The 24,230-nt window shown below is 50.7% G+C and overlaps 1 protein-coding gene across 14 annotated transcripts in view; it reads right to left on the bottom strand.

The window, feature by feature from the left end:
• RGS6 (regulator of G protein signaling 6) overlaps nt 1–24,230 on the bottom strand; it is a 601,147-nt gene that overhangs the window by 13,678 nt on the left and 563,239 nt on the right. For 6 of the 14 annotated variants that reach the window (XM_043919807.1, XM_043919806.1, XM_043919804.1 and 3 more), the window contains exons 16-18: nt 16,703–16,792; nt 12,529–12,582; nt 154–220 (exon numbers count right to left, since the gene is read on the bottom strand). In XM_043919807.1, coding sequence (XP_043775742.1) covers nt 154–220; nt 12,529–12,582; nt 16,703–16,792 — 211 coding nt within the window. The remainder of the gene's footprint in view (nt 1–153; nt 221–12,528; nt 12,583–16,702; nt 16,793–24,230) is intronic. The other 8 variants (XM_043919808.1, XM_043919810.1, XM_043919811.1 and 5 more) reach the window with 4 other exon arrangements.

Below are 24,230 nucleotides of genomic sequence, written 5' to 3' on the forward strand. Positions count from 1 at the left end.
CTGACTGTCCATGGAACTAGGGCGCAAGAACAGGAGGGGTGGGTGGAGGTGAGGCCATGGACACACAGATCATCTCTTCCAGTTTTGGGAGCACCTTCTGTTGCAGAAGGCCCCCAAGGAAGGTTAGAGCGTGCGGACGCCGGGATCACTCACCCACTGATGGAAGGAAGCCGCCTCGGGGGTGAAATGCAGCGGCCATTCTGACTCTGCGCCAGCAGCACTAGGCAATTGTGTTTTTAGGAAGGGAAGTGAAGAACAACTTATCCAGCTGAAACCGTGAAGACCGGTGGCTTTAGGGGCGCCCCTGCCCAGACGTGCACCCCGCAGCAGCAGCAGCAGCGGGGAGGCGGTCCACGCGCGGAGGCACATGCAGATACTGCGAATGTGCCGCACGCACCATGCACTGGACACGGAAGCGTGCAGCGGGCAGGCAGCACATGCACCAGCGCACGCAGCCGTGCACACGTCCATGTGCGTGTTTCACCACAGGCACTTACAAGAGCGTCTCGTGCAAGGTTCATAAGCAACCACGTGTTTGGCTGTAGAGCTTTACCTCAGACTCCTAAGATGCCCATCTAAAGCATTTACCTTAAGAGACATCTATAAACCCGACTTTCCTCAGGACAAAGCCATTCGTGTCAGAGAAAATGGCTTCTGTTTCTGTCGATACTACAAGCAGGGGCAGCGTGCACCCCAGAGGGCTGGTTTATGAGGGATTTCGAAGCATCCCTGGATTTCAAAGCCACTTGGTCCTGACTCCTCTGACAACCCCTCTTTGTAGTACAGTGCTTAAAAAAGAGAAGCCTCTGTTTATCTGGCATTGGAAGCAACCGGCCTTGGGGAAGCTGCGCTGCTCAGGGCGGCTCCAGGCAGGCAGACAGCGGCGAGGCGAGGGTTTCTGGGAATGAGGCTCTGCTATGTAGGGAGCGTTCTCTACCTCTGGAGAACTGGAGTTCATGCTTTGCTAGGGGAGAACTAGCTTTGATCTGGGACTGGAAGCAGGAGGCTTATTAGGGGCCTGCACCTCAGGGGACGGGAGCAAACGCCAGATCCTGGCAACATAGGCAGTGTTTCCTTGGTGGCCCTCCCCATGTCCTGGCACCATGCTGCTACAAGCCCCCAGGTCCCACAGCTTCCTGGGAAGAGCAAAGGGGCCCTGGGAAATAGGCCACAGGACAGAAGCCGGTCTGCTTGGTACCGCAGTCCCTCCGTTCTGAGGGAAAGCAGAGAAACCAGCTCTCTGAGTTGACTTTAAAAATAAGACAGTAATAATAGCTACCATTTACTGAGTAGGGTCATGAGCTGGTTGCTCTAATAAATGAATGTGCTTTACACACACTGTCGTATTTGAGATATCTGTGTCCCATTCTCAACTGCTAAATAAATACATTAATACCTACTTCGCAGAACACTGTTGGAAATCAGGTAAAGAATAAGAGCTAAGTGTGGGCTGCAGGTAACATCATCATAATAAAAAATAATAATAATACAAAGAGTTATGCTTGAACTTATATACTGCAAACACTATGCTAAGCATCTTGTGTATTTTTTCCCTCCTAATCACTTACTCTTTTTTTCTTTTTTAATTTGACCACGGCCTATATAGCATGTGGGACCTTAGTTCTCCAACTAGGGATCAAACCCACACCCCCTGCCTTGGAAGGCAGAGCCTTAACCACTGAATCACTGGGGAAGTCCTTAATCATTTCCTCTTATCTCCCTTTCACAAGATGCAGAAACCTAGGCTTGGAGGTGCTGCCTGAGTCAGAGTTAAGGGGTGGAGCTGGAGGAGAACCTAAGTCCCTCTCGGACCAAGATCTGCATGACACGGATGCCAACAGTGTGATACCGTGAACACCCAAGACACTGCAGCTGCTTTTGCCATGCCCTCATTTAGGGACAACATCCTCCCCAGGCAGCAGGCATCACTGTACCCCTCGGACAAGTGAGCAACTGGCCTGGGGTCTTATCCCAACTCCAGGTGGAGAAACAGAATTCAATTGGGGCTGCCCAGCCCCCACCTCGAGCCCACTCTCTACGTTCTGGTGGGCACTAAAGGGACGTTGTTCTCGGGGGCAGAGCCTGCAGGTCATCTTCAGTAGGGGATGAAAATACAGTTGGGGGAAATATCACTGCCAGGTTTTCAACAGCATTTAACCCCAGATGGTTGGTGCTACTCAGTCATATCCCAGATAGCCAACTACCAGCAGGCTAAAGAGCTGTGCGATGTTCAGGGCAGTCAGCTCCCAGGGGACAGTTGAAGCCTCTCAAAAGAGACTCCTGCCAGGGCAAGATGCGCCTCGATGTATAGTTCTTCACACAGTCCTGGGGAGGATGGAAATAAAGGGGACTCGGACATCACACCTGCACCAAGCTGTTGAAGGGCAAGCTGGGGACCCTGGTGGCCACCCTGTCTCTCCCCCACCTCCGCCACATGCCTTCCTGGTGATCCTTCTCCTAACATCCTGCACATCTAGAAACAGTTCAGCAAAGCTGTGATTGAGGGCCAGCAGATGATGGGCTCTGAAGCTATCATTACCAAGGAAACCATCCTTGAGGATATGACCACAGGATGGTGACCACTCTCAAAGGCTAATGATTGGATCCTTTACATATTCAGAACTTTCCAGCATTGTCGAGGACAGAGAATCCACCAGAAGTTCCCCTTTACTTTTGCTGCAGCTCCTAAGGTTTGACTGAGTTTTGTGTCAACTGCTCCATGTCTATTTCCCAACTTAACCTGCTATGATGTAAATGCCAGGCCCTCTATCCTTACTTGACAGTCCGTCTTTTTCCATTAGGGGTGGGGATTCAGATGCACCATGCTCTTGGCGTAAATGAGGAAGGCCAGGGGCAGGGAGTAAAACCATTCTCCAATCCTGTGAAAAAGTATAGACACCTCTCCCAGACCTCCATATCTCTCTCTCCCCTACCTCTGATATCCAGGCGTTAATCACCCACAACAGAGTTTTAAAGACCTGTTATGAGGGGACATAGGAGAAGGAAATGGCAATCCCCTCCAGTATTCTTGCCTGGAGAATCCTGTGGACAAAGGAGCCTGGGGGGCTGGTGTTGATAGGGTTGCACAGAGTTGGACACGACTGAAGAGACTTAGTCTGCATGCATGCATTGGAGAAGGAAATGGCAACCCACTCCAGTATTCTTGCTTGGAGAATCCCAGGGACAGAGGAGCCTGGTGGGCTGCCGTCTATGGGGTCGCACAGAGTCAGACATGACTGAAGCGACTTAGCAGCAGCAGCAGCATGAGGGGACACAGTAACAATCAACTCTGACTGGGCTTTCTTTAGCTTCAAAATGCATCTTATTAAAACTTTGCTGACTTTATCGGGATCGCCATGTTTAATGAGAGACCTCAAAGAATCTGAAAGCAAAAGATGAGGAGAGGAAAAAGCCATAAGCTGTAATCACCATAATTATACAATTCCATGATGAGGTGAAAGCAACCCTGGCAAAACCTGGGAGAGGAGGGAGTGTCATTTGCAATCAGGTTGGTCCTCAGGACAGCTGGAAAGAATGTGACAGGAGAGCTCATCCCTTCCCCTGAGTTGGGCTGAAGATGAGTGCTTACGGCAGGGCCCAGGAGGAGGGGGCCCATGAGCGCAATTTCCCCTTGGTCTAAGGTCTCAGGGGGTGTGTTCTACTCTCGGCCCGGCTGAGAAAGTTGGGTGCCAACTTGTCCACCTGGAACCAGCAAGTCCTATCGGGTAAAGGCAACTGGCTCAATCATCTTTTCTGCTCTCAACAAAATATGCTTTCTGGATGGGAATGATATCAGGCCAAGCTTTCTCCAGTGCAGAGCCAGGGAACCCACCGACTGCGTTCAGCCTCCCTGAGCCCATGGGTACGAGTGTCCTCCACTCACTAACTTCTCCCAGGCATTCAGGGAGAGAGCCCTGTTGCCCAGGGCTTAGTTGCAGAAGCAGTGATTGGCTTAAAAAACCAAAAACAAAAGGCAAGGATGATGTTGCCTTGCTTGAATTGCAATTGCTTGAAGGGCAGCAATTCCACTTCTTGACAGTGGTCTTGCTCTGACTTTATCATAATCTAGCTTCTTTTTTTCCCTTCAAGGTAGAGTCAAACCTGACTCGTCTGGATCCTTCTTCTCCAGTCTCAGCAAACTCACTCCATTTGATCTGTTCTCCTTTCCCATAGTTTATTTATAAACCTGTGATAACATGCAATGTTTCATAAATATTTAATGCATCTGAGGATTCTCCTTGGAGGAGGTGGGTGGAATCCAGTATAGAAAACTGCTCTACAATATCCCTGGCCATTCAACATCTGAATGTTTCCAGGAAGCTACCTGTTCCTTGAGGTGACATATTCTACCCCTGGGAAGTTGATACTGTTAGAATATTCTTAGTAGAGTGACCCTGCCCATGTCTTCTATCCATTTGTTTTAGCTTTGTCTGGAACAATCTAGAACTGTCCACTCACTCTGGGAGACAAACCCACATATAGCTCCTGATGGTTTCTCAATCTCCTTGCATGCGCGCTAAGTCGCTTTAGTCATGTCCGACTCTTTGTGACCCCATGGACTGTAGCCCACCAGGCTCTTCTGTCCACAGGATTTCCCAGGCAAGAGTACTGGAGTGAGCTGTCATGCCCTCCTCCAGGGGATCTTCCCCAACCAGGGATCGAATCTGCATCTCTTATATCTCCTGCAGGTTCTTTACCACTAGCGCCAGGGCAGGACATGTTTATCTACTTCAGTTTCATCTGACTGGGCTCCCAGAGTCCCCAGCTATTCTTTTCTAAATTTTCTCTAGTTTGCTGAAGTTCCTGATAAAATGAGAGAGCTTGGAAACAAGAGTCAACACAGTCTAGAGCAATGAAGCACTTCTGACCGTTCCACTTTGTTATTACAACCTAAAGACACTTAAAAAAAAAAAAGTGACTGCCTCCCACTTTTACTTCTATCAAGCTTGCAATCAACTAGAACCCCCAGAGTTTTTAAAACTTGAATTACAGTGAAGGCTAGGAATGTCATCCTGTAGTTGTGAGACTGAATTCTTTTTAACATAAATTTTATCTGGTTAAATTATACCTGGTTGTTTGGACCCATCATTCTACCTGACGGAGATGGTCTTAACATGACAGACCATACTGCCTGTCAAATGAGCAACACATTCTAGGTGTGTGTCTTTGAATGTGACTGGCATGTTTGTCTCTTCATCTGAGTCATCAAAAAGGATATTGGACTAGACAGGGCTGTGGCTGGACCCTTGTGGCCACAATCAGAAATTGCATGTCCCGTGGACATAGATCTATGAATTCACCAGCCATCTGGATGCTGGCACTGCCGGGGTAGCTATACACGCCCCACCCCATCCTACCATCCCATCCACTGGGGACTCCAAAAACAAACACTCCAGGGTCTTTCTCTCCTAGGCCTTCGGGTAATATCACTGAACTGAAGATCCACTGCTCCAAGCTCTTTTCAGCTCCCCTGTGGTGTCCCAGTTAGCATTCCGCTTCATTGCAATGTTCTAGGGATTGTTCCTTCCTAGGGATTTGTATCCTGCCTTTCTTCCAGAATACGGTGCTTCCCAAACTCAGTTAGAACCAAAGTACTCATTTGCTGCTTACAAACAGGGAAGACTCCCACGTTGTTTTTCACCAGGAGCTCATTTTGGAAGAATGCCACGGCCATCTTACTTCTCAGCCTTCCAAGTCCTTAGCCCTTGAGCACTCTGACTTCCAACCCTCCGCTTTGGACACAAGCAGAGTTGGGTCTCTTCTCCCTGACCTTGACATTGGCAGTCTGGTCCGCTTCCTAGGTTCCTGCTATTCCAAAGCCTGGCTAGCGCCTGGAGGTTTCTCTCCTGCCCCTGTGTGGTGCCACGTCTCCCCTGGCAGGTCCGAGGCAGATTCTGTCCTGGGCAGAAGCGGGCATCCCGTCCCCCACTCAGGCCTGCCCTCCCTGCTGCTCATTCTGCCAAGCGCCCTGCCGTCGGTCACCTTCACCCTCTGCCTTCTCACTGGACAGATGGGAGCCCCGGGCCGTCCTCATGTGGCTGCCTGGGGACAGGTGCCAGAAATCTGACTGCACAAGTGACAAGGAACAGGCTGAAATCCCACAACCCATCAGCCGCTTCTCAAGGGGGAGCTCCTTCTAGAAGGACGTCTTTCCTGAGTCGGGGAGTGGGGTGCGGAAGGAAGGCTCTGTTACGGCAAAGGGCTGCAGGTCAGCTCCCAAAATAGCGTCCTGCCTGGCGCATCCATCCCCGGCGTGCCCCCAGCCTGCCTTGCGGGAGACTGGCAGGGCTGCGATTTGGATTGGAATCAGTGGCTGTAAACACACAGCTGTGCCTTTCTGCCTCACAGGAGTCTTTCACTTGACTGCTCGGCACACTGGGGTCTGGGGAAGGCAGGAGCTGGCCGGGTGGGGGACAGGGAGGAGGAGGGAGCGGTTTTGCAGTGCCGAGCTCTCCCCTGTGTCCGGGGGCTGAGTCACTGGTGCATTTTTGCTCGAGTGGGCACTCCGCGGGGAGAGTGTTTTTGGCTGCTTTTTGGTTGACAGATGAACCATCGGCTACAATAGCTGGGAGCTCCTCCTTCCCAGAGGAGTGGCAGGATCTAGGGCTGGATTTCTCAAAAATGACTACCTCTGACCTTTTGATTAATAAAAATCTCCCCCTTCCCCAGGGTTGCAGAAAGACCTTCTCCAGGGCCCTCATGGAGAACCATTTTATCTCTTTGTCTTCTCTGTATCCTGCCAGCCAAGCTGATTCGGCCATCTTAACACTTTATCATTGGTTTGCAAAAATCAGACTTTTACATTTTCCCTTTCTAGCTGCAAAACTAAAAGAGTAAACATGCTTTTTCAAACTTCACTTGGACCCAAGATGGAGAGAGAGGAAGAGAGACTGGAGGAGACTTAACCTACTGCTGACTCTGACCAGGATAACATGCCCTCTCGTGACCTCTTTTTGGGCATCTCCGAGAGGACTGTGGCGAGCCAGCCCAGAGGTCTCCAGGGGCCTGGAAAAGGTGGTAGCAGGAGGGTGGCAGCGTGATGCTGAGGCCCCAGATGCTCACACTCCATTTTTTCCCACGCCCCCGCCCCATGCCCAGGGTGACGTGGCAGTACCTGCATGGGGCCCACCTTTCTGCCCAACTGACCTCACCCCACCTCCCAACACACACCCAGCTGGGCATCCATCCCAGAAGGGTGGGCACTGCAGCACCGGCATGGTTGACAGGGTGTGCGGTGCTTAACCTGCTCTTTGTGACCTCTCTCTCCCTGCCCTCCAGGGGTCACAGTGCGGAATGAGCCCCGAACGATGGAGGGATGGAGCCTGTGGGGTCGGGGGGCTGCGGCACTCAGTTCCGCCAGTGTTTATCCTCAAATCCTTGTCAAAGGATTTTAAATGGACACCCAACTCAGTTCTCTCCTTGGTTTAATTCCCATCCTCCAGGGTGGGCAGCTACTTTTCGGGCAGGCTCCTCTCTCATTCTGAGGGATGATTAGCACAACTCGAAAATCTCAGGACAAAGAGAAGCACAGACCCATAGAATGTCCCAGCTGCAAAGGGCCCTAGAGATGATCCAGTTGGTGCCATTGTACACAGGACAAAACCAGGGCTCAGAGAGGGCTCAGTGGGCCTGACGTCACACTGCTAGCAGGCTGAGGCTGGAAGCAGGAGTCAACCTGGGCAGGGCTCTAAGGAGTTTCCCAGAGTCTTAAGGGAAGTCCTCACTTTCCAGGAGAGACCAGCTCATACTTTACCTCCCAAGCACGGCTATGATATCTACCTCCATCTCTAGGCAGACCCGGGTCTCACTGCTGCTCTATCTCAGGGCTCCAAGATCCGATGGGAACAGGCTGTCACTATATAGCCTGTGACCCTGACATCCCAAAGGGGCCCAAGGACTGTGTGCAATCAAAATCAACTCTAGAGATTTTAAGCCAACCGTTCCTTGCTGAAAGGACCTGTTTGACTGAGGTCAAGGCCCTCTAGGGGCTCTGCTGTCTAGGTGTTTGAGAGCTCATTTCAGAGCCCAAGGCTCTGCCCTGACATGCTGAGAGGAAGGGGAAACAGCCTCCAGGCAGGGAGAAGGAACTGCTGTGTGTATGGGTGGCTGGGGTAGGCTGATCACCCTGGCTGCCTGCCCCCTGCCTTGCCTGGAGGGCCTCAGCCTTCCACTTCCAGTTCAACACCTGGGCCTCAGGCTGGGGGTTGCAGAGCTGCCCGGAAGGTGGGGGGGAGGTTACTCTCAAGAGCTTTTCCTTGGCTTCTGGGTGGGGCAGGGGGGAAGGGAGAAGGAAGGCGGGTGACAGCTGGCTCCTAGGGCTTCCTGGTCTCCATCTGACTTCCCCGCTGCATTCCTTGGCAGGCAGGACTGAAATGCTTGTCATGGAGGTGCCGCTTGGTGCATGCCAAGACTCCCTCAGCTCCCGGCCCTTGCTGCTTCAAATCCTAGGAGCACCTCAGCAAAGCCCAACTGTGATGTTTTCTTCGGAGAGGGATGAACACCTGGTTCTCATCTCTGCTGTCCTCCGAGGCCTCCAGCACCAGCCATTCCTTTGTCCATCTCGGGAGCCTGAGGCTACAGCCGATGAGGCTCTCAGGAGGACAGCTGGGGCTTCGGCTGAGCGCCCAGGCACGGGTGTCCAGGGAGGCTGATGCCGCTGTCCCTTGGGGCTGCCACTTCTCCTAAGTTAAATGCTGTCCCTTGTATAAAGATGCAGAGGACTTTTTCTATCTTCTCTTCCTCAGAGTTCCTCCTCTGGAGAACTCCTCTGGAGTTCTCACCAGATGGCTTTAGCCACCAACCAAAATGGGACAGTCCAGTTGCTGCTGTTGAGTCTTGGCTGATGGCCCTTTGCTACTTCTTGTCTTCCTCCCGCACATCCTTCTGTCCTCTGTGTCAGAGTTGGCCCTTGCTTTGCAGTAGACCCTGAAGGAATGAGCACGCCCAAGAGAGAGCAGGGGGATGGACAGTCTTTCCTCTCTGGCCCCCTGTTGACTGCAAACCCGGGGAGATGGCAGAGAATGGCAGGCTGGCTGGTCCTGAGCAGTGGGAAGTAGTCTTCAGTTAAAGAAGACCCTCCTCTCCCCAGGCAGCAATACCTGGGACCTCCAACCAGAGAGTATGAAGAGGAGATGGAAGGCAATGCAAACACAATCTATAGAAGCTTCCTACTGTGGCTTTCATATTTTATAGCCACTGTGAAAGGACGCTTCCCAGTGCACAGAGCTGGGGGAAAGAGGCTCCATTTATCTAATCTGAGGCCATGTCTGAGCACCTCCCCGCCCCCAGCCCCTCACTTTAAGAACCTGCTATGTGTCACAGCTCTTCCTGGGCCCAGGGCTCTTGTGACCAGGGCCACCCTGTATGATGGTGTGAGTCACCCACTGTACAAGGGCAGCTGAGGGTTAAGGAGGGGCTGAAATCCAGCTGCACTTTGCTTGGCCATCTGGGCATCTGTGGGGTTGGGCCCATCAGAAGGATCCTGTTTTCTGCTCTGGATAAAGATGCACTATGGGCTGGCTGCACCGTGCATTGGACTTTGAGTGACATTTGCTTCTGAACTTGGGCTGGCCCTATCAAAAAGCAGGCTTTATGCAAGCTCTGTGGCTCCGGGTGGCCAAAGTACATGGTGCCTTGGCACAGCATAACCCCTATTTGCTACTTGCTACTCGCTACTCAAGTTCTGCATGACTCAGAATGAAGCTTCCATTAAAAGGAGCCATGTGAAAAACAATGCCTCTGCTGGGGATCATAAGGCTCCTTCTGCACTCAAACTAGCATAGCTCTAGCAGCTTCTATGAACCATACTGAACTCCTTTCTAGGATCCCATGTCAAAGGGGGCCTCTGTGGCCTTCCACAGATAATCCCTCCATATCATGATACAGGAGTCTAAGAAAAAACAATTTGCTTTCTCCAAATGTTCCTCCTTTACCAAGAAAAGAAAGAGCACTGCATGGGAGAAATGTTGGACCCAGGTTCAGTCTTGATAAGAAGTTAGCTGACTGAGATAATGAATGATCTGGATCAACATTTCCTGTCACTGGTTAGTCCTGAATAGCAGCTGGCCTCACATCCCTGGTCCAAGGACTGCCCAGCTTCATTCCCTCATTTTCCCATGATGTGGATGGTCTTTCTTCATGTATTTCCCAGGACCATGAGAATGCTATTGTGCTAGCCTTCCATTGGGTTTTATAGTTTACAGTATACAGAAGATGAAATATTCATGTAGACCTTCTTTCAAATAAATCAAGCACTTTATGTATATTAGACCCAGAAAATGGCTATCAAATTGCAAGACATATTGGCTGACTGGTTAATTTTGTTTGATTAGAATACTGGGCTGTGAAAACCACATTCTTGAGTTCCAGCCTCAAGTATTCTGAGAGCTGCTACTGCTCTAGACCTGTGGGTCATTTCCTCAAACTCAGCCTCGTCTGGTTACTCCAAGTGGTGATACCCCAAGATCACAAGCAGCATGGATGGATCAAAACAAGTCCATCTCTATTTCTGCTACTGGAAACAAAAATTCAGAATGCGTGACCCTTTAGAGTCTTTACAGAAAAATAGCAGGCAATTTAGGAATGTTTTGGTTTGGAAGGTTGGGCTTTCTCTCATATAGATTCTAAAAATCTCAGGAGTTTGGGAGATTTTTCTCCTTCAGCTGGCCCTGAAAACATCTCCCTAAGTTCTCCCAGGTGCACACTTCAAATGCTTGGAAGGTGTCTGGTGCTTTCTCATTCCAAACACTTTGTTAACAGACCTTGGAGAACCACTGAACCAACACCACTTCTGGGAAGAAGGGACGTCAATAAATGCTCCTCGCAGAGCTTCATTGAGATCATGTTTGTTCTCCCAACACCCACTTCTCATGAAAAGCAGCCTGGAGAGATCTGGATGCCTCATCTGAGGACCAGGCTTCTTCTCACAGCCTCAGCCCACGTGGTCAAGCTGAAGGGCCTGCCCGGGGTTGCAAGAGTTTTGCTTTCTCCATAATATACTCTGGGCTTGTCAACAAAACCCCTGAACATTCTCCACTTGCAGCCTCCAGGCCTCAGATGAGAGGGAGGAATGAGTTCCCACCACTCTCTATCAGCCGTCAGGGGTGGAGGGACTCCCACGGCCTTGCCTCCAATAGCCCATGGCAGCTTCTTGGTGCATGAAGCTACGTGGCTGCGGCAAACCAACCATGAAGACTGACAGGGGATCACAGGCCTGACATTCTGCAAGTTCTGATTTCTCATGAGGAAAGACCACAGAGAGAGAAGACCAAAGAAGAGATGGGATGAGCACCCATATTTTAATTGCCATCTACTTGAGTTGCTGTGAAGCTGACATCTAGCAAATTCAGAACTCTGTTTAAATTCAGTGAAGATTCATCTAGCTATGACAGGTAAACAACCAGGTTGCTGCCCACCCAGAATTCTTAGAATTTATCTTAAAAGGATAAAATAAAGATACTAATCACACAGGATTAGCAGGAACTCAGTAGCTGGTTTCAGGAAAGAAGGGGACTGGCTACTTCCCGTGTACCAAGCCCTATGCCTCAGTCTTACAGAGTATGTGTGCATGCTAAGTTGCTTTAGTCGTGTCTGACTCTTTGCGACCCTATGGAATGTAACCTGCCAGGCTCCTCTGTCCGTGGGATTCTCCAGGCAGGAATACTGGAGTGGGTTGCCATGCCCTCCTCCAGGGGATCTTTCCGATCCAGGGATCGAACCTGCTAGCGCCACCTGGGAAAGCCCAATCTTACAGAGAACATTAGGGAAAAAGGAGACGGGTCTGTGTTTGTCTACAGACCACAGTTCAGAATCTGCACCGGGCACCACGGGGAAGAACTAACCACCACAGCCACGCCACCCCATGGCTACTGCCCTATCACGCTATGCAAAGGAGGCTAACATGGGGCTGTCAGGGACATGGGAACTCATGCAGAGGCCACCAACACACACACACACGCACGCACGCACGCACGCATGCACACGTACACGCACACACGCCAGCCGGACCTCACCGCCAGAACCCATGCAGCACGGCCGCCTCCTGCACACGCAAAAGCCACCGGCGCAGCAGCAGCTCACCTCCCGCACCCGTGTGGCTGCCAGAGTCCCAGGGGGAAATTTGGATTTTTTTTTTTTTTTTTTGATGAGCTACAGTTCTGAGCCAATTTATTTCATGGTCCAGCTACAGCCTTCTCCCTGGGCTGCTGCAGAAGGTGCACCCACCAAGCAGCCCCAAGGGTAGGGGCGGGAGTGGTCCTTCCTTCTGGAAGCCCCCTTGCACAGGAGAGCAAATGTCGGGCCAGGGGCTGGGTGGGGGGGCCGTGCACCCATCTGCAGGGGGAGCTGCTGGGCCTTTTGTCTTTTGCAAACTGGTCCCTAGGAGAGAAGCCACCGACACTCGCAGAAGACCATGGGTGGGTGTGCGAAGGGAAGAGCACTGGGCTCCCTCCCCTCCCGAAGGAAACGACAACCACCACCGAGAAAAACGGAAAGAAAGCCAAAAAACCAAAGAAAACCAGCTGAACTTACCACACTGCGAGTGAACTTTTCTAAGGAAGTTCTACGACCTTGCTCACTTTCTGGCTTTAGGGGAAAAAAAGATAGGGAGAAAAATACAGAAAAAAAAAAATTCTTCAGATAACACATGGTTCCTAAACAGCAGCAGCGGCAGCTAATGAACCAAAACAAAAGCAAAACAGGGCGGAGAAAAAAAACAAAAACAAAACAAAAAACAGGAAGAGAGAAGCAGCCAGCGCTGTATGCGGGAGTCAGTGGGAGAGACAGGAAACAGAAGCCCAGGAGAGATGGGGCTGCCTCCTCAGAGCAGCAAGGAGAGAGGGGTGTTTGCTTCTAGAAGAGTCATTCATCTTGCTTCCGGGCTAGAGTGGGAGCCACCTGGCTGGGAGCTGGGCCCTTGGGAACAGTGGGGCGCTGCCTGATCACTGCTTTCAACCAGCCGAGCCCCTGTGCAGGGAACAATTGGGGGCCTCAACTGGGGATACAGTCCAGACCAGCTCCCAGGGCCAACGGGGTGTCGGGGGGATGCACTGAGACGTCAGGAAATGGCCGTGGGCAAGGCGAGGTCATCAAGTCCTCCATGAGTCTGGGTTAGGACTTTCTCTGAGATCTTCCAGTCAGAAAGTTTGCTAACTTCCAGGACATCCTTGCAGCCCCCTAAGGACACTCCTTCTGTATCCTGAGATCAAGGAGGCTCTCTCTGCCCATGTCTTTTGCAACCACAGAGGTCTTGGGTCTCAGAAGGAGTATTCTGGACAGAAAATACTCTTCCGGTACCTGGGCAGGTGACCCCTTCCAAGGTTTACTCATAGCAGGGGACAGGCGACAGGCAGCTCAGGAGCCTCCTGGGGAGTCTTAGCTGAGGGCACCCCCTCCCTGCCACCCCCACCCCCCATAATACACACAGAAGGAAGAGGGGGCAAAGCCCTTGTGTACTCCCCAGGCCAGGCAGCTCTCCTCTACGGAGGAGGAGGGGCTGTGGTGTGTACCTGACCCTCTCCCCAAGTTTCCTGCTTTTCCAAGGGGGGAAGAATTATGTCCCAAATACCTGCTAGTTTATCCTAGAGCCCAGTTCCGGGGTCCTGAATCCATGCCTGGGAAATCTGGAGAGTACACACACTCACATGGACACACTCACAGATGCACACACACTCATATACACATACTCTTACATGGACACACATACTCAGACACACAGAACACACACTCGCAGACACGTACACTCACATGGACTCATATACTCACAGACACACACCCTCATATGCACACACCACACACTCACAGACACACACAGAGCAAATAATGGAAGTTAGAGAGCTGAAGAAGCAGCCAGGGGTCTGTGGGTCTGCAGGACGTGCTGGAAGCCGAGGGGGCAAAAGGCAGGCACTGTGTGTCACTGGGGACAAGATCAGATGGCTTCCTTGGCCATCATGTCCTATCTCCTAGGTTGGTTGCTGAAGACAGAGAGGATACTGCAGGAGGAAAATACAACACGGATGACACACAGCCGCAGAGCCAGGCTGGTCTTTGTCCTTCAGATGCAGCACTGAAGGACATGTGCTGGGCTTGGCACCGTAGCCAGTCTGCACTTGGGGATGGCAGCACTCAGCTTCAATCCAGTGGGCAACCTGGGGGCCATCCATGTGGCTCAAGTCAGGCCGGTCCTAGGCCCCACAGCTGGAATTCTGTGCCTATCCTTCTCATCCCCTGGCTATCGAGTGGCCACTCACACAGAGGGACCATCAGCCTGACTCATCTGGCTTCCTCTGCCTTGCACAGGTCCTTGGAGCTGCCCCATCCTGGCTATGCTTATTCCCTTAGTTGTGTCTGACTCTTTGAGACCTCACGGACTATAGCCCACCAGTCTCCTCTGTCCATGGGATTCTCCAGGCAAGAATACTGGAGTGGGATGCCATTTCCTCTCCAGGGGATCTTCCCACCCCAGGGATTGAACCCGGGTCTCCCACGCTGCAGGTGGATTCTTTAACGTCTGAGCCACCAGGGAAGCTGGAAGGGTCCTAGAGGGGTCCTCAAAGTGTCCTGGTAGGGTCCTCCAAGCCCAGCTCACCTGCCCCTGAGGACCTGGCTCAACAGAATGACTAAGATACTTGAATAGAGGATGGATTAGGGAGGAAGGATCGGCAGGCTGTGCCCCCACAGTGCATCACGGGACTTTGTGAGCAGAAAAGTGAGGCTGCTTTACAGCCTGCCTCTTAGCTGGGACTACGGCTCACATCCCATCATGACCTGGACGTGTAGATCTCATGGTGAGCCCACTCCTGGCAACTGAAGACACTTTGGGTCTACCTGAAAGTGCCGAGTTACTCCATCCATGCCTGGAGCTCAGGGGAAACAGAAGAAAAGGTAGGCTTGTCACTGATTTTAGGAACAACTACCCCCTGAATATTGAAAGGGCATTGGCTCCAGCAAGAGCTTTCGACCCCCAAGGACACGCCTTGAGAGGGCTGGGATGAAAATTCTAATAAATTTTATTGGTGACATGTCACAGGCAGGCCATCTGTTCCTGCCTCACTTGAGTGACCTCCTCTGTGAAGCTTTTCTTGTACAGGAGGACTTGAGGCCACAGGAACCTCAGTCCCACTCCTTGTGCAGGGGTGTGTTTTCTCTTTGCACTCAGACTCACAAGGAGACTAAACGGCCTCTGACTTCTTCTGTGCGTGTGGACACATATGTGGACAGGCCCAGGTGACCCCAACTGCGGAAGCCCATGATTTCCCCACACTGGGATCAGTTCAGGGTCTTGAGCTGCAGGAAATAAGGAACGCTCACTTTGACCTTCTCCCCTAAGATCTGGGCTGCCGATACTAAAAGTCTTCACCTTTCTTGAAAAACTGGGTATCAGAACCATTATTTGGGGGGATGTCAGCCCACTCCATCAGGGCCCCTCCACCTCCACCCTCCTGCCAGGGAGCTGGCTGGAGGCTGGGCTTCATGTTGCCCATCATAGGAGTGACACATGATGAGAAAGGGTGCAAGCCAAGAAAGCTGGGTCTCGGACATTCTGGGTGCCCCCCAAATCTACTTCTCTTTCTGACTCTTAGGGATATCTTCAGGGCTACACAAGGGCAGGTGAGCAGGAGAGAACTGCTCTCCTAGTCTAGGGAGTGACGTGGTTACCAGCCAGGCACACAGTCGGGCTCCCAGCCCATGAGGTCACAGCACACAGAAAGAGGGGCAGCCGGACAGAGAGGGTGTCGCTGGACAACCGCAGGCTAGGGGACTGCCACCGGGAGGCTGAGAGGCAGAAGAAAGGGATGTGCGTGGTCTTAAGCAGTGAGGCACGCGAGTCCTGGAGTTTGGCGCGAGGAGAGCCACACTGAACCCCTCGTGGACTTCAGATCAGACCCGCAAAGCGCAGAGTGTTCACTGGCACACTGGGACCATGAGCCAACCCCCTACCTTCCCCTTCCCTCACCCCCTGGCCTCCAGCTTTGCCTTCCCTCCTCCCGGAAATCCAGCCACATTCATTCTTGTTCCAGTCACCCCTCATCACCTGCATGCTGGGGGGGGGGGTCCCTGCACCCCCAAATCTAGACCCTGAGGGCTGCAGGGAACCAAGACTTCATTCAGAGTGGAGGGCGGGGAGGGAGGAGCTAGGCTGCCATTTCTTCTTGGTTAAAAGAAAAGGCAAATGCTCTGGGGCAGGTGGCGGATGGGAGAGAGGAAAGGGCAACAGCCCCAGGCAGGATTTCCGGTGCCCCATCGCCCCGGAAGAACTCTAAGCCTTTCTATGCAGAGGGGGCTGCCGCAATCCTTGCCTTACACTCATCTCTGCACGCTGATCGGGGCAGAAAATTCTGTGGGAGGGGGCTGGACCCGCCAGTGGTTCCCTCAGGGGTTCGTTGATGTCACAGCCAGCCCTCTGCTCCTGGGCTGAGCCCCAGGGGCCTCTTAGGTGGTCACTCCCTCCACCATGGGCAGACAGGAAGATGGAGATGCTGGGTACCAGGAGACAGGAGGCCACACCATGGACCTCAGCAGGGTGGGCTGGGGTGGTAACAATCCTAATTGTCTTCTACTGGAGTGGAAGCAGGGACAGAAGGGAGAGAAGAAGAGAGAAAAGAAAGAAAACCCAAGGGATGGTATTCTCACGTCACACCAGCAGCAAGCAGCAGGCAAAGGTCAATAGTGCTAAGAAAGGCAAGGCCGCCCTTCCCAGGGATACCTTCTTCTTGGCCAGCAGCAAGTCCTGGTAAGCATTGGACCGGAGGAAGCGGGCGTAGCTGTCACTCTTCATCAGCTTGTAGATGTGCTCCTGGGGAGGCGGGAGATGGGAAGACACAAGAAAGAACTGTCACCCAACACTAAAGGGAATGGCAACCCAACTGGCCGCTGTGTTAGGAAAGAAACAAACAAGCCAAACTCTGCTGGTATGAACCTGGAAAAAGAGGTAACATGTTTGCTTTGTTGTTGTTTCTTCCCCCACTCAGAAAACATTAACTAAAACCTATTTTCTTCCTCAGTGTAAAAAGATCCTTGAAGATCATGTCCCAGAAGCTTTGTAATTGGCCCTTGGTCCCATGTTGAGATGCTTAATGATTAAAACCACAGGCGCAGCGATAAGAAGGAAGAAACTACTGATGGTTCCAACCACTTGGATGAATCCCAAAGGAATTATCATGAATGAAAAAAAAAAAAGCCCCAGAAGGTTTACATACTATATGATTCCATTGATGTGACATTCTTGAAATGACAAATTGTAGAAACAGACAACAGATAAGTGGTTGCCAGATTTCAGGGATGGGAGAGGGGCAAGGAGGGGAGAGAGGTGTGGTTAGAACAGACAATAGGAAGGGTTCTTTGGTGAAAGGCTAGTTCTGTATCTTGACACATCTTACACATGGGACAGAGTTGTATAGAACCTCACACACACACACACGTACATATGAGTACAAGCAAAATTGGGAAATCTGATAAACTCAGGGGATATAGCAATGTCAACATCATGGCCATGATACTGTACTATAGTTTTTGCAGATGTTACTGTTAGGAGAAGCTGGGTAAATGGTATGTCTCTATAGTATTTCTTATAAGTGCCTGTGAATCTAAAAGTATCTCAAAAAGATTAACTAAAAAAGTAGTCCACAGGCAATGATGCAATTGGGTTAGTTAATGCACGTCAGGGCCACCACCCCATCCTGGAAGAGTACTCTTAGAGCCAGATCATGGGGTCTTGTGGGCATGGTGGGGCATGGTGCCCTCCTGGGCTCCTAGAGCCATTACATTCTGGCCATGGCAATGGATTTTACCCTTGACTTTCAGCTAATTCCTGTAGCCTTGTGATCCCTTTCTAATAGGTCTGTCCTCATTAAGGACAGGGAAAGCCAGGTTCATTACAAGAGGGAGCTTATCGATTGAAAAAGCGTTATTTATCAGTTGAAATGTAAGGTAGCACAGCTACACGGAAAAGCCTGGTTGTCCCAAGAGAGGACCTGTTAAAAGGAGGGTGGGCTTTCCCTAGGGAGGGTGGGATCATTGAGTGGGGAAGCATCTTCTCTGGTGTATGCTCCTTGTCCATCCTGTGATTCTGGATAAGGGCCCCAGGGCTTGGAGGAATGGAGAGCTGGGCAGTGGAGAGGATGCTCAGTGGAGAGGCTGGACTGGTCATTAAGGACCTCTTCCTCGGGTATTCTCCCAGAGGATAGGTGAGGTAGAGACCTTTCCTCCGTTGGGGGCACCCTGTAGAGGTACCTGGCCATTTTAGAGATGCTGGTACATCCCAGAGGAAGCTGGGTTACATCAAGGGCTTGCTAAGACTCTCTCCCTACCCATCTCCAAAAAAAGTGAAGGCATGGACTCCCCTGATGGTCCAGTGGTTAAGAATCCACCTGCCAATACAGGGGACACAGGTTTGATCCCTGTTCCGGGAAGACTCCACACGCTGCAGGGCAAGTAAGCCTGTGCACCACAACTACTGAAGCCCACACAACAGAGCGTACTGTGCCCTGCAGTGAGAGAAGCCACCCCAAGAGAATCCAGCCTATCTCAACTACAGAGAACTGCCCGCTCACAATTAGGGAAAGCCCCCGTGCAGCAAATAAGACTCAGCACTGCCACAAAAAAAGAAAAAAAGAAAAAAAAAGCGGAGGCAGAAAGCAACCATCAACTTGGTGCCATGTGGGTCCCTCTCTGGCCATCTTAAGAGGGACCACATGTGGACCTGTTTGGGCACCAGCTTCATTCTTATGCAGATGATCCCATATTTACAAAAGCAGGGTGCAGCACTCTTCATGGGAATGGGACCACTGCAAGGAGCCAAGAGAAATGAAGCACTGGCTTCGATCTGAATCTACTTTGATGGTCCAGATATGTTCTGAGTTAATAAGCTTCATGAGAACACGTGTTGCTGAGTGTTTTTCTACAAATTTAAGACAAAAATCCAGCCCACTCTAGTTGAAGTTCCTTGTGGGAACAATGTGTTTTTAATCTCTTATATGTGCATAGCGTCCAGTGTGGGGTTAAATGTTAGCGGAATTTATGCAGCTGTTTGGTTCACCAAAACACTGGTCTGAGCTTGCCGATACCGAGCAAGTTTACAGGCTCCATACTTGTTTTGGTTTATGATCAGTTTCTGCTCTCTGTATGGAAGGAGACAGAGGAACTCATTCAACTCAGAGGAAGTCCCTATGTGGGCATCTTGATTAGCCCTAATTGTCTCAGAGCCCAGACTGAGAGACATCAGGGTCTTTGCATTTGTTGTCTCTTTAAAGTGGCCTAACATTTACATCTAAGGTATGAATGGAGAAGACTCTGGAGAGTCCCCTGGGCTGCAATGAGATCAAACCAGTCAATCCTAAAGGAAATCAACCCTGAATATTCATTGGAAGGACTGATACTGAAGCTCCAATACTTTGGCCACCTGATGGAAAGAGCTGATTCATTACAAAAGACCCTGAGGCTAGGAAGATTGAGGGCAAGAGGAGAAGGGGGTGACAGAGGATGAGATGGTTGGATGGCATCATTGACTCAGTAGACAGCAGTTGGAGCAAACTCCAGGAGATGGTGAAGGACAGGGAAGTCTGGGGTGCTGCAGTCCATGGGCTCCTGGAGTGGAACACAACTGGGCGACTGAACAACAAGGTACAAATGCTAACTCAGAGCAAAATGGCCCACCGGCTCCTTCTTCTTGTCTCAGGCATGGCTTCTGTCTGGCCAGCAGAACCAGGTGGCTCCTGAGTCATCTGGAGAGGCCTGTCCCTCAGGCCTGGACCTTCTCCAAAACCCTCTCCAAGGCCACAGCTCCCTGCTTGTTGCTCTGACTTGTCAGAAGAATCTAAATGCCCAGGCATATCTCACAAAATACCTGCTTCTGCCCCAAGAGGAGTAAGGAAACCTCTCCTAGCCCAACCCTTCTGGCCTTGAGAACAAATTTCACCCCCAATCCAGCTAATTCTTCCAACTCATCATAGGCAAGAAAAGCCATTGAAAGAAAGAATTTGTCAATTGAGAAAGAACAGGATAAAACAGATGACTCAGTATTTGTTCCCCAAAATATTTGTTGAGCATTTCCTAGGTGCCAGGCATTGTGTCAGGCATTGAGATCACAGCATGACCAAGACAAAAGAGGTCCTCTCTGCCATAAAACTTAGATTTCATTGTACAAGGGTGTGCATGACTAATTGAGCTAAGGGCTACAAGGAAGAAGTTCAGGTTCAAGGTGCTGTGAATGGGTAAAATTGAAGATGAACTCCCCTGCCAGAGGCGGGGAATGCTGGTCCAACAACCAGAAAGAGCCTCGTCATGGCAGGAAGAGCTGAGGAGACAGGAAGTGTCTCCCAGTTCCTGGTCTGGTCAATCAGAGAAAGGAGGATGATGATGCTGAGGAGGAAGGCGCAGCAGACAGTGGTCCCCTCTTCAGGGGTGAGGGTCAATGTGGGTCAGAGGAACAGTTTGGGCTCTGCTCTTGTCCTAATGTCACATGGCATCTTGACAATTTGTTGCCAAGGCCAGGGCCAAGGCAGGGACCGTGTGGGGAGTCAGTAAAGAGAACACGGTCTGTTGGAGGTGGGCTGCATAAGGTGGCCTCACTCTGCCAACCCTGTTGCTAGCTCTTGGCCATCACAATGACCATCTCAGATTGCCCTGTGAGGGAACAACCACAAAACAACAACAGCAGGTGGAAGTCATGGTCCGAGCAAAATGGAATCAAAGTCGCAGATCCCTCATGCTCCCTACTGTGGCTTCAGGCCCCTCTGGCCTGGGCCTCCTTCCCCACAGTCTATGGACCCAGGACTCTCCTCTGCCCTCCTCTCCTCCTCCAAGCAAAGAAGCGGAGAAGCGCAGCCTTTGCTGTACCCACTTATGGAATTCTGTTCCTTCCTCCTCGCCAGATTTTTCTAAGAAACACAAAGACAGTAAACAGGGGGGTGGGGGAACGGAGTGCTGAGGTTTTTTTTCTGGGAATGAGAACTAAGATAGGACTCAGGGTCTTTGGCCGGTTCCCAGATGCAATGAGTTTATCACTGCCAGGGACAGCAAGTGTACAAAGCTCTTGGCAGTGACCCCGACTGATTTATGAGGGGTTCTGGTTTGTTTCCCCTGCTTTGCAGACAACCAGCCTTAAGGAAAATGTATATCCAGGATCTGCTAAGAGCAGGGGAGCTGCTGGCAAAACCAGTGAGCCCCCACCCAGAGAATTCCCAAGGGGCCGGAGAGAGAGAAGTGTGCATTTCTCTTTTTTGCTTTTTCTTATCTTATTTTCCTCCCTTCCTCCTTCCCTCGTCCCCTTCCTCTCTGCCCCTTTATTTCTCCTTCCTTTCTTCCTTCTTCCCTCCCTAGACCCCTCCCTCCCTTGTTCCCTCTCTCTCTAAAAAAAGAAATGATTGAGTTAACTATGAACAAGCAGAACTACCAGGGTCCACATCTGCCTTCCTGCCATGTGGGGAGGCTCCTGCTCCAGACAGGGAGAGGCTCAGTCTCACTGGTTGAGAAACTGACGCTCTAAGGCCCTAGGTCAGGCCGAACATCTCAGCCACAATTCTCAGTGGGGGAGGGGATCACACCCCTGTGGTGGGTGACAATGCTAGGACAGGGCTATCACCCTGATGAGATCCTCCATCCTCATTTCCCTACTTGGGCTCGGCCCTGGGACAGGAGCTTTGCATACCTGAGATGCTAAGGCAGAAGCAAAACCAACTGGAACTATGGGCAACATTTTATAAAACCTTTAAAGGGAGTATAATCTATAAAAACATTGAATCGCTATGTTGTACACCTGAAACTAATATAATCTTATAAATCAAGGGTACTCAAAAAGAAAGATTCTTTCAGGAAAGAAAGCAACGGAGAGAAAGAAAACAGAAAACCCCCCAAAACTCAAGATGACTAGAATCAGTGGAGTCAAGACACATGCAGGAGGTGGAGGGAGTGAGCAGTGTCTCAATGTCTCAGAACCACACCTGCTACAAATCAATGTTTTGCAGGGAGAGTCTTCAGCTGGAAAGCTCCTTTGTTTTTAGACAAAACACAGTGGCCCTCACAAGCACTGGGGAAGGTAAGCAGACACATGCCCAGACCTTGGGCCCCAAGCATGCTGGAGCAGTTGGACGACTTAAGAACACCCTTATGTCCTCTTTTTGGCTATGGGTTCCTGAGACAGTTACGATCTCATTCCCCAGCTTTAGAGCATCCTCCTGGAGTGGGAGGCCGCTCAGCTGGAGCACTGCACAGCTGCCAAGAGCCCTTCTTGGGATTTTCAAGTGTCCTATTTTTCTTTCTTCATCTCTGTCTTCCACATCCACACTTCCTGGAACAACATCCAGACTTTGGGCACTGTTGAGTCCCTTGTGGTCCCTTGAAGGAAGATAAGATTGTGGTGCATGATGTGGTGATGCTGTGTGAGATGCTGGAAGGGGGACCAGGCTGGTGGTCAAAGGCTTGGATTCAGGTCCCCACTCGGCTTTTCCCAGCCCCACCAAGCACACAGTTAGCCAAGGAAATAGAGGGGAACCCTTTACAAAAACTGTACACAAGCGAAGGAATGATGATAACTGGCTTTCGTGATGGGACTGTCCTTGCCAGAGAGGACGTGGGGGAGGAGACCAAAGACCATAAGATTTCTGGGGAAGGAGGAACGTGGTCTTACTTTCATTGCTGTTGTTATTTGCTCAGAATTGGTGTTTAGGTTTAAGCAGTTCCCTTTTACAGATGAGGACACTAAAGCCCTACACATTTGAGTGCCTTGCCTGAGCAGAGTCAGGATTTGAGCCCAGTGTTCTGTGATGCCCCCAAAGCTCACACTCTCCCCTTGGCACCTGCTGCTGCTCATGGTCCTTCAGCTGGGGTTTCAGGGGAGCCAGGTTGTGTGGCTGAGACAAAGTCCTCAACGTGTGGTCAGCGGAAACATTGGGGGCCTCCTCTCAAGCTTTCATCTGAGTCACCCCAGGGGTGGATGCAGTCACTGCTCACCATTCTCTTTTGGGAACTGTTCCCCAGCCCCACTTGTGGTGACAACAATGGCTGAGTCACCCAGGGTGACACAGGCTCTGGTTTCTCACCTCACAGATCGTATCCAACTTGCCTTCTGCACCCGCAGGAAGGGCCAGCCTGGCAAAGCTCTGAGTGCTGATCAGGCCCCTGGGAAGTCAAAGGCAGCAAGTCTGTGTCACAGAAAGTCACCCAGGAGATCCTCGAGTCTCATCTTCCAAGAGGATATCTTAAGCCAAAGGCCTTCAGACCTTACACCTGGCTAGCTGAAGTCTAGGGAAAATGAACACTTTTCTCATCATGGGTCCTGCAGGAGGACAGAGGGTGAGACTGCACCAGGGTAGGGAATTGACGGGGATCCTAAATTATTATCTGCTTAATAAACAGAAAAGACTCCACGGCCATGTGAACAACCACTTCAGTGAAAGATAGTAGCCTGTTGTCCTCAGGATGCGGCTTTGGACAGTCATCCCAGGATACTGTGAATCTTTTCTTCCCCATGTTTTTTTTTTTCTCTTTTTAAACTGAAATGGAGTTGATTTTCAGTGTTGTGTTAATTTTTGATGCATAGCAAAGTGATTCAGTTATACATATATACATGTGTGTGCTAAGTCGCTTCAGTCCTATTTGATGCTTTGCGATCCTATAGACTGTAGCTCGCCAGGTTCCTCTGTCCATAGGATTCTCCAGGCAAGAATACTGGAGTGAATTGCCATGTCCTTCTCCAGGGGATTTTCCCAACCCAGGGATGGAACCTGTGACTCATTATGTCTCCTACTTTGGTAGGTGGATTCTTTACCACTAGTGCCCCTGGGAAGCCCCATACATGTATACATACATATGTATATGTATCAATATATGTAAATTCTTTTTTAAAAAAATATTCTAGGGTCCTGTGGATCTTAAATGAGAAGCCCCCATTTGGATTTCTTTATCCTTCTAAGCAGGATGTGTGAGCCACTGTTTACACGGAATGCAACATTTAAGCCCTAAGAGAGTGTAAGAGTGAATTATCTTTTGCTTTTACCCTGCAAAGCATCCTTATAAACATGTTCAATTTAACTGGCCAAAGGGCACAGTATTTTGATGCTGCTCAATCCCTGTTCTTAGATAAGAGTAGCTTCAAAGGCAGCTTTGCATATTTTCTTTCACCTACCCGAATACCACGGGTATTAACTTAGACAAATGTTTCCTTCTCCTCTTCAAGGGCATGGGGTTTGGTGCAGGAGATCTCTGCTCTGAAGCATCAACAAAGAAATTTTGGAATT

This window comes from Cervus elaphus, chromosome 12 (assembly GCF_910594005.1).
Source record: "Cervus elaphus chromosome 12, mCerEla1.1, whole genome shotgun sequence".
In the NCBI taxonomy this organism is placed as follows: domain Eukaryota; kingdom Metazoa; phylum Chordata; class Mammalia; order Artiodactyla; family Cervidae; genus Cervus; species Cervus elaphus.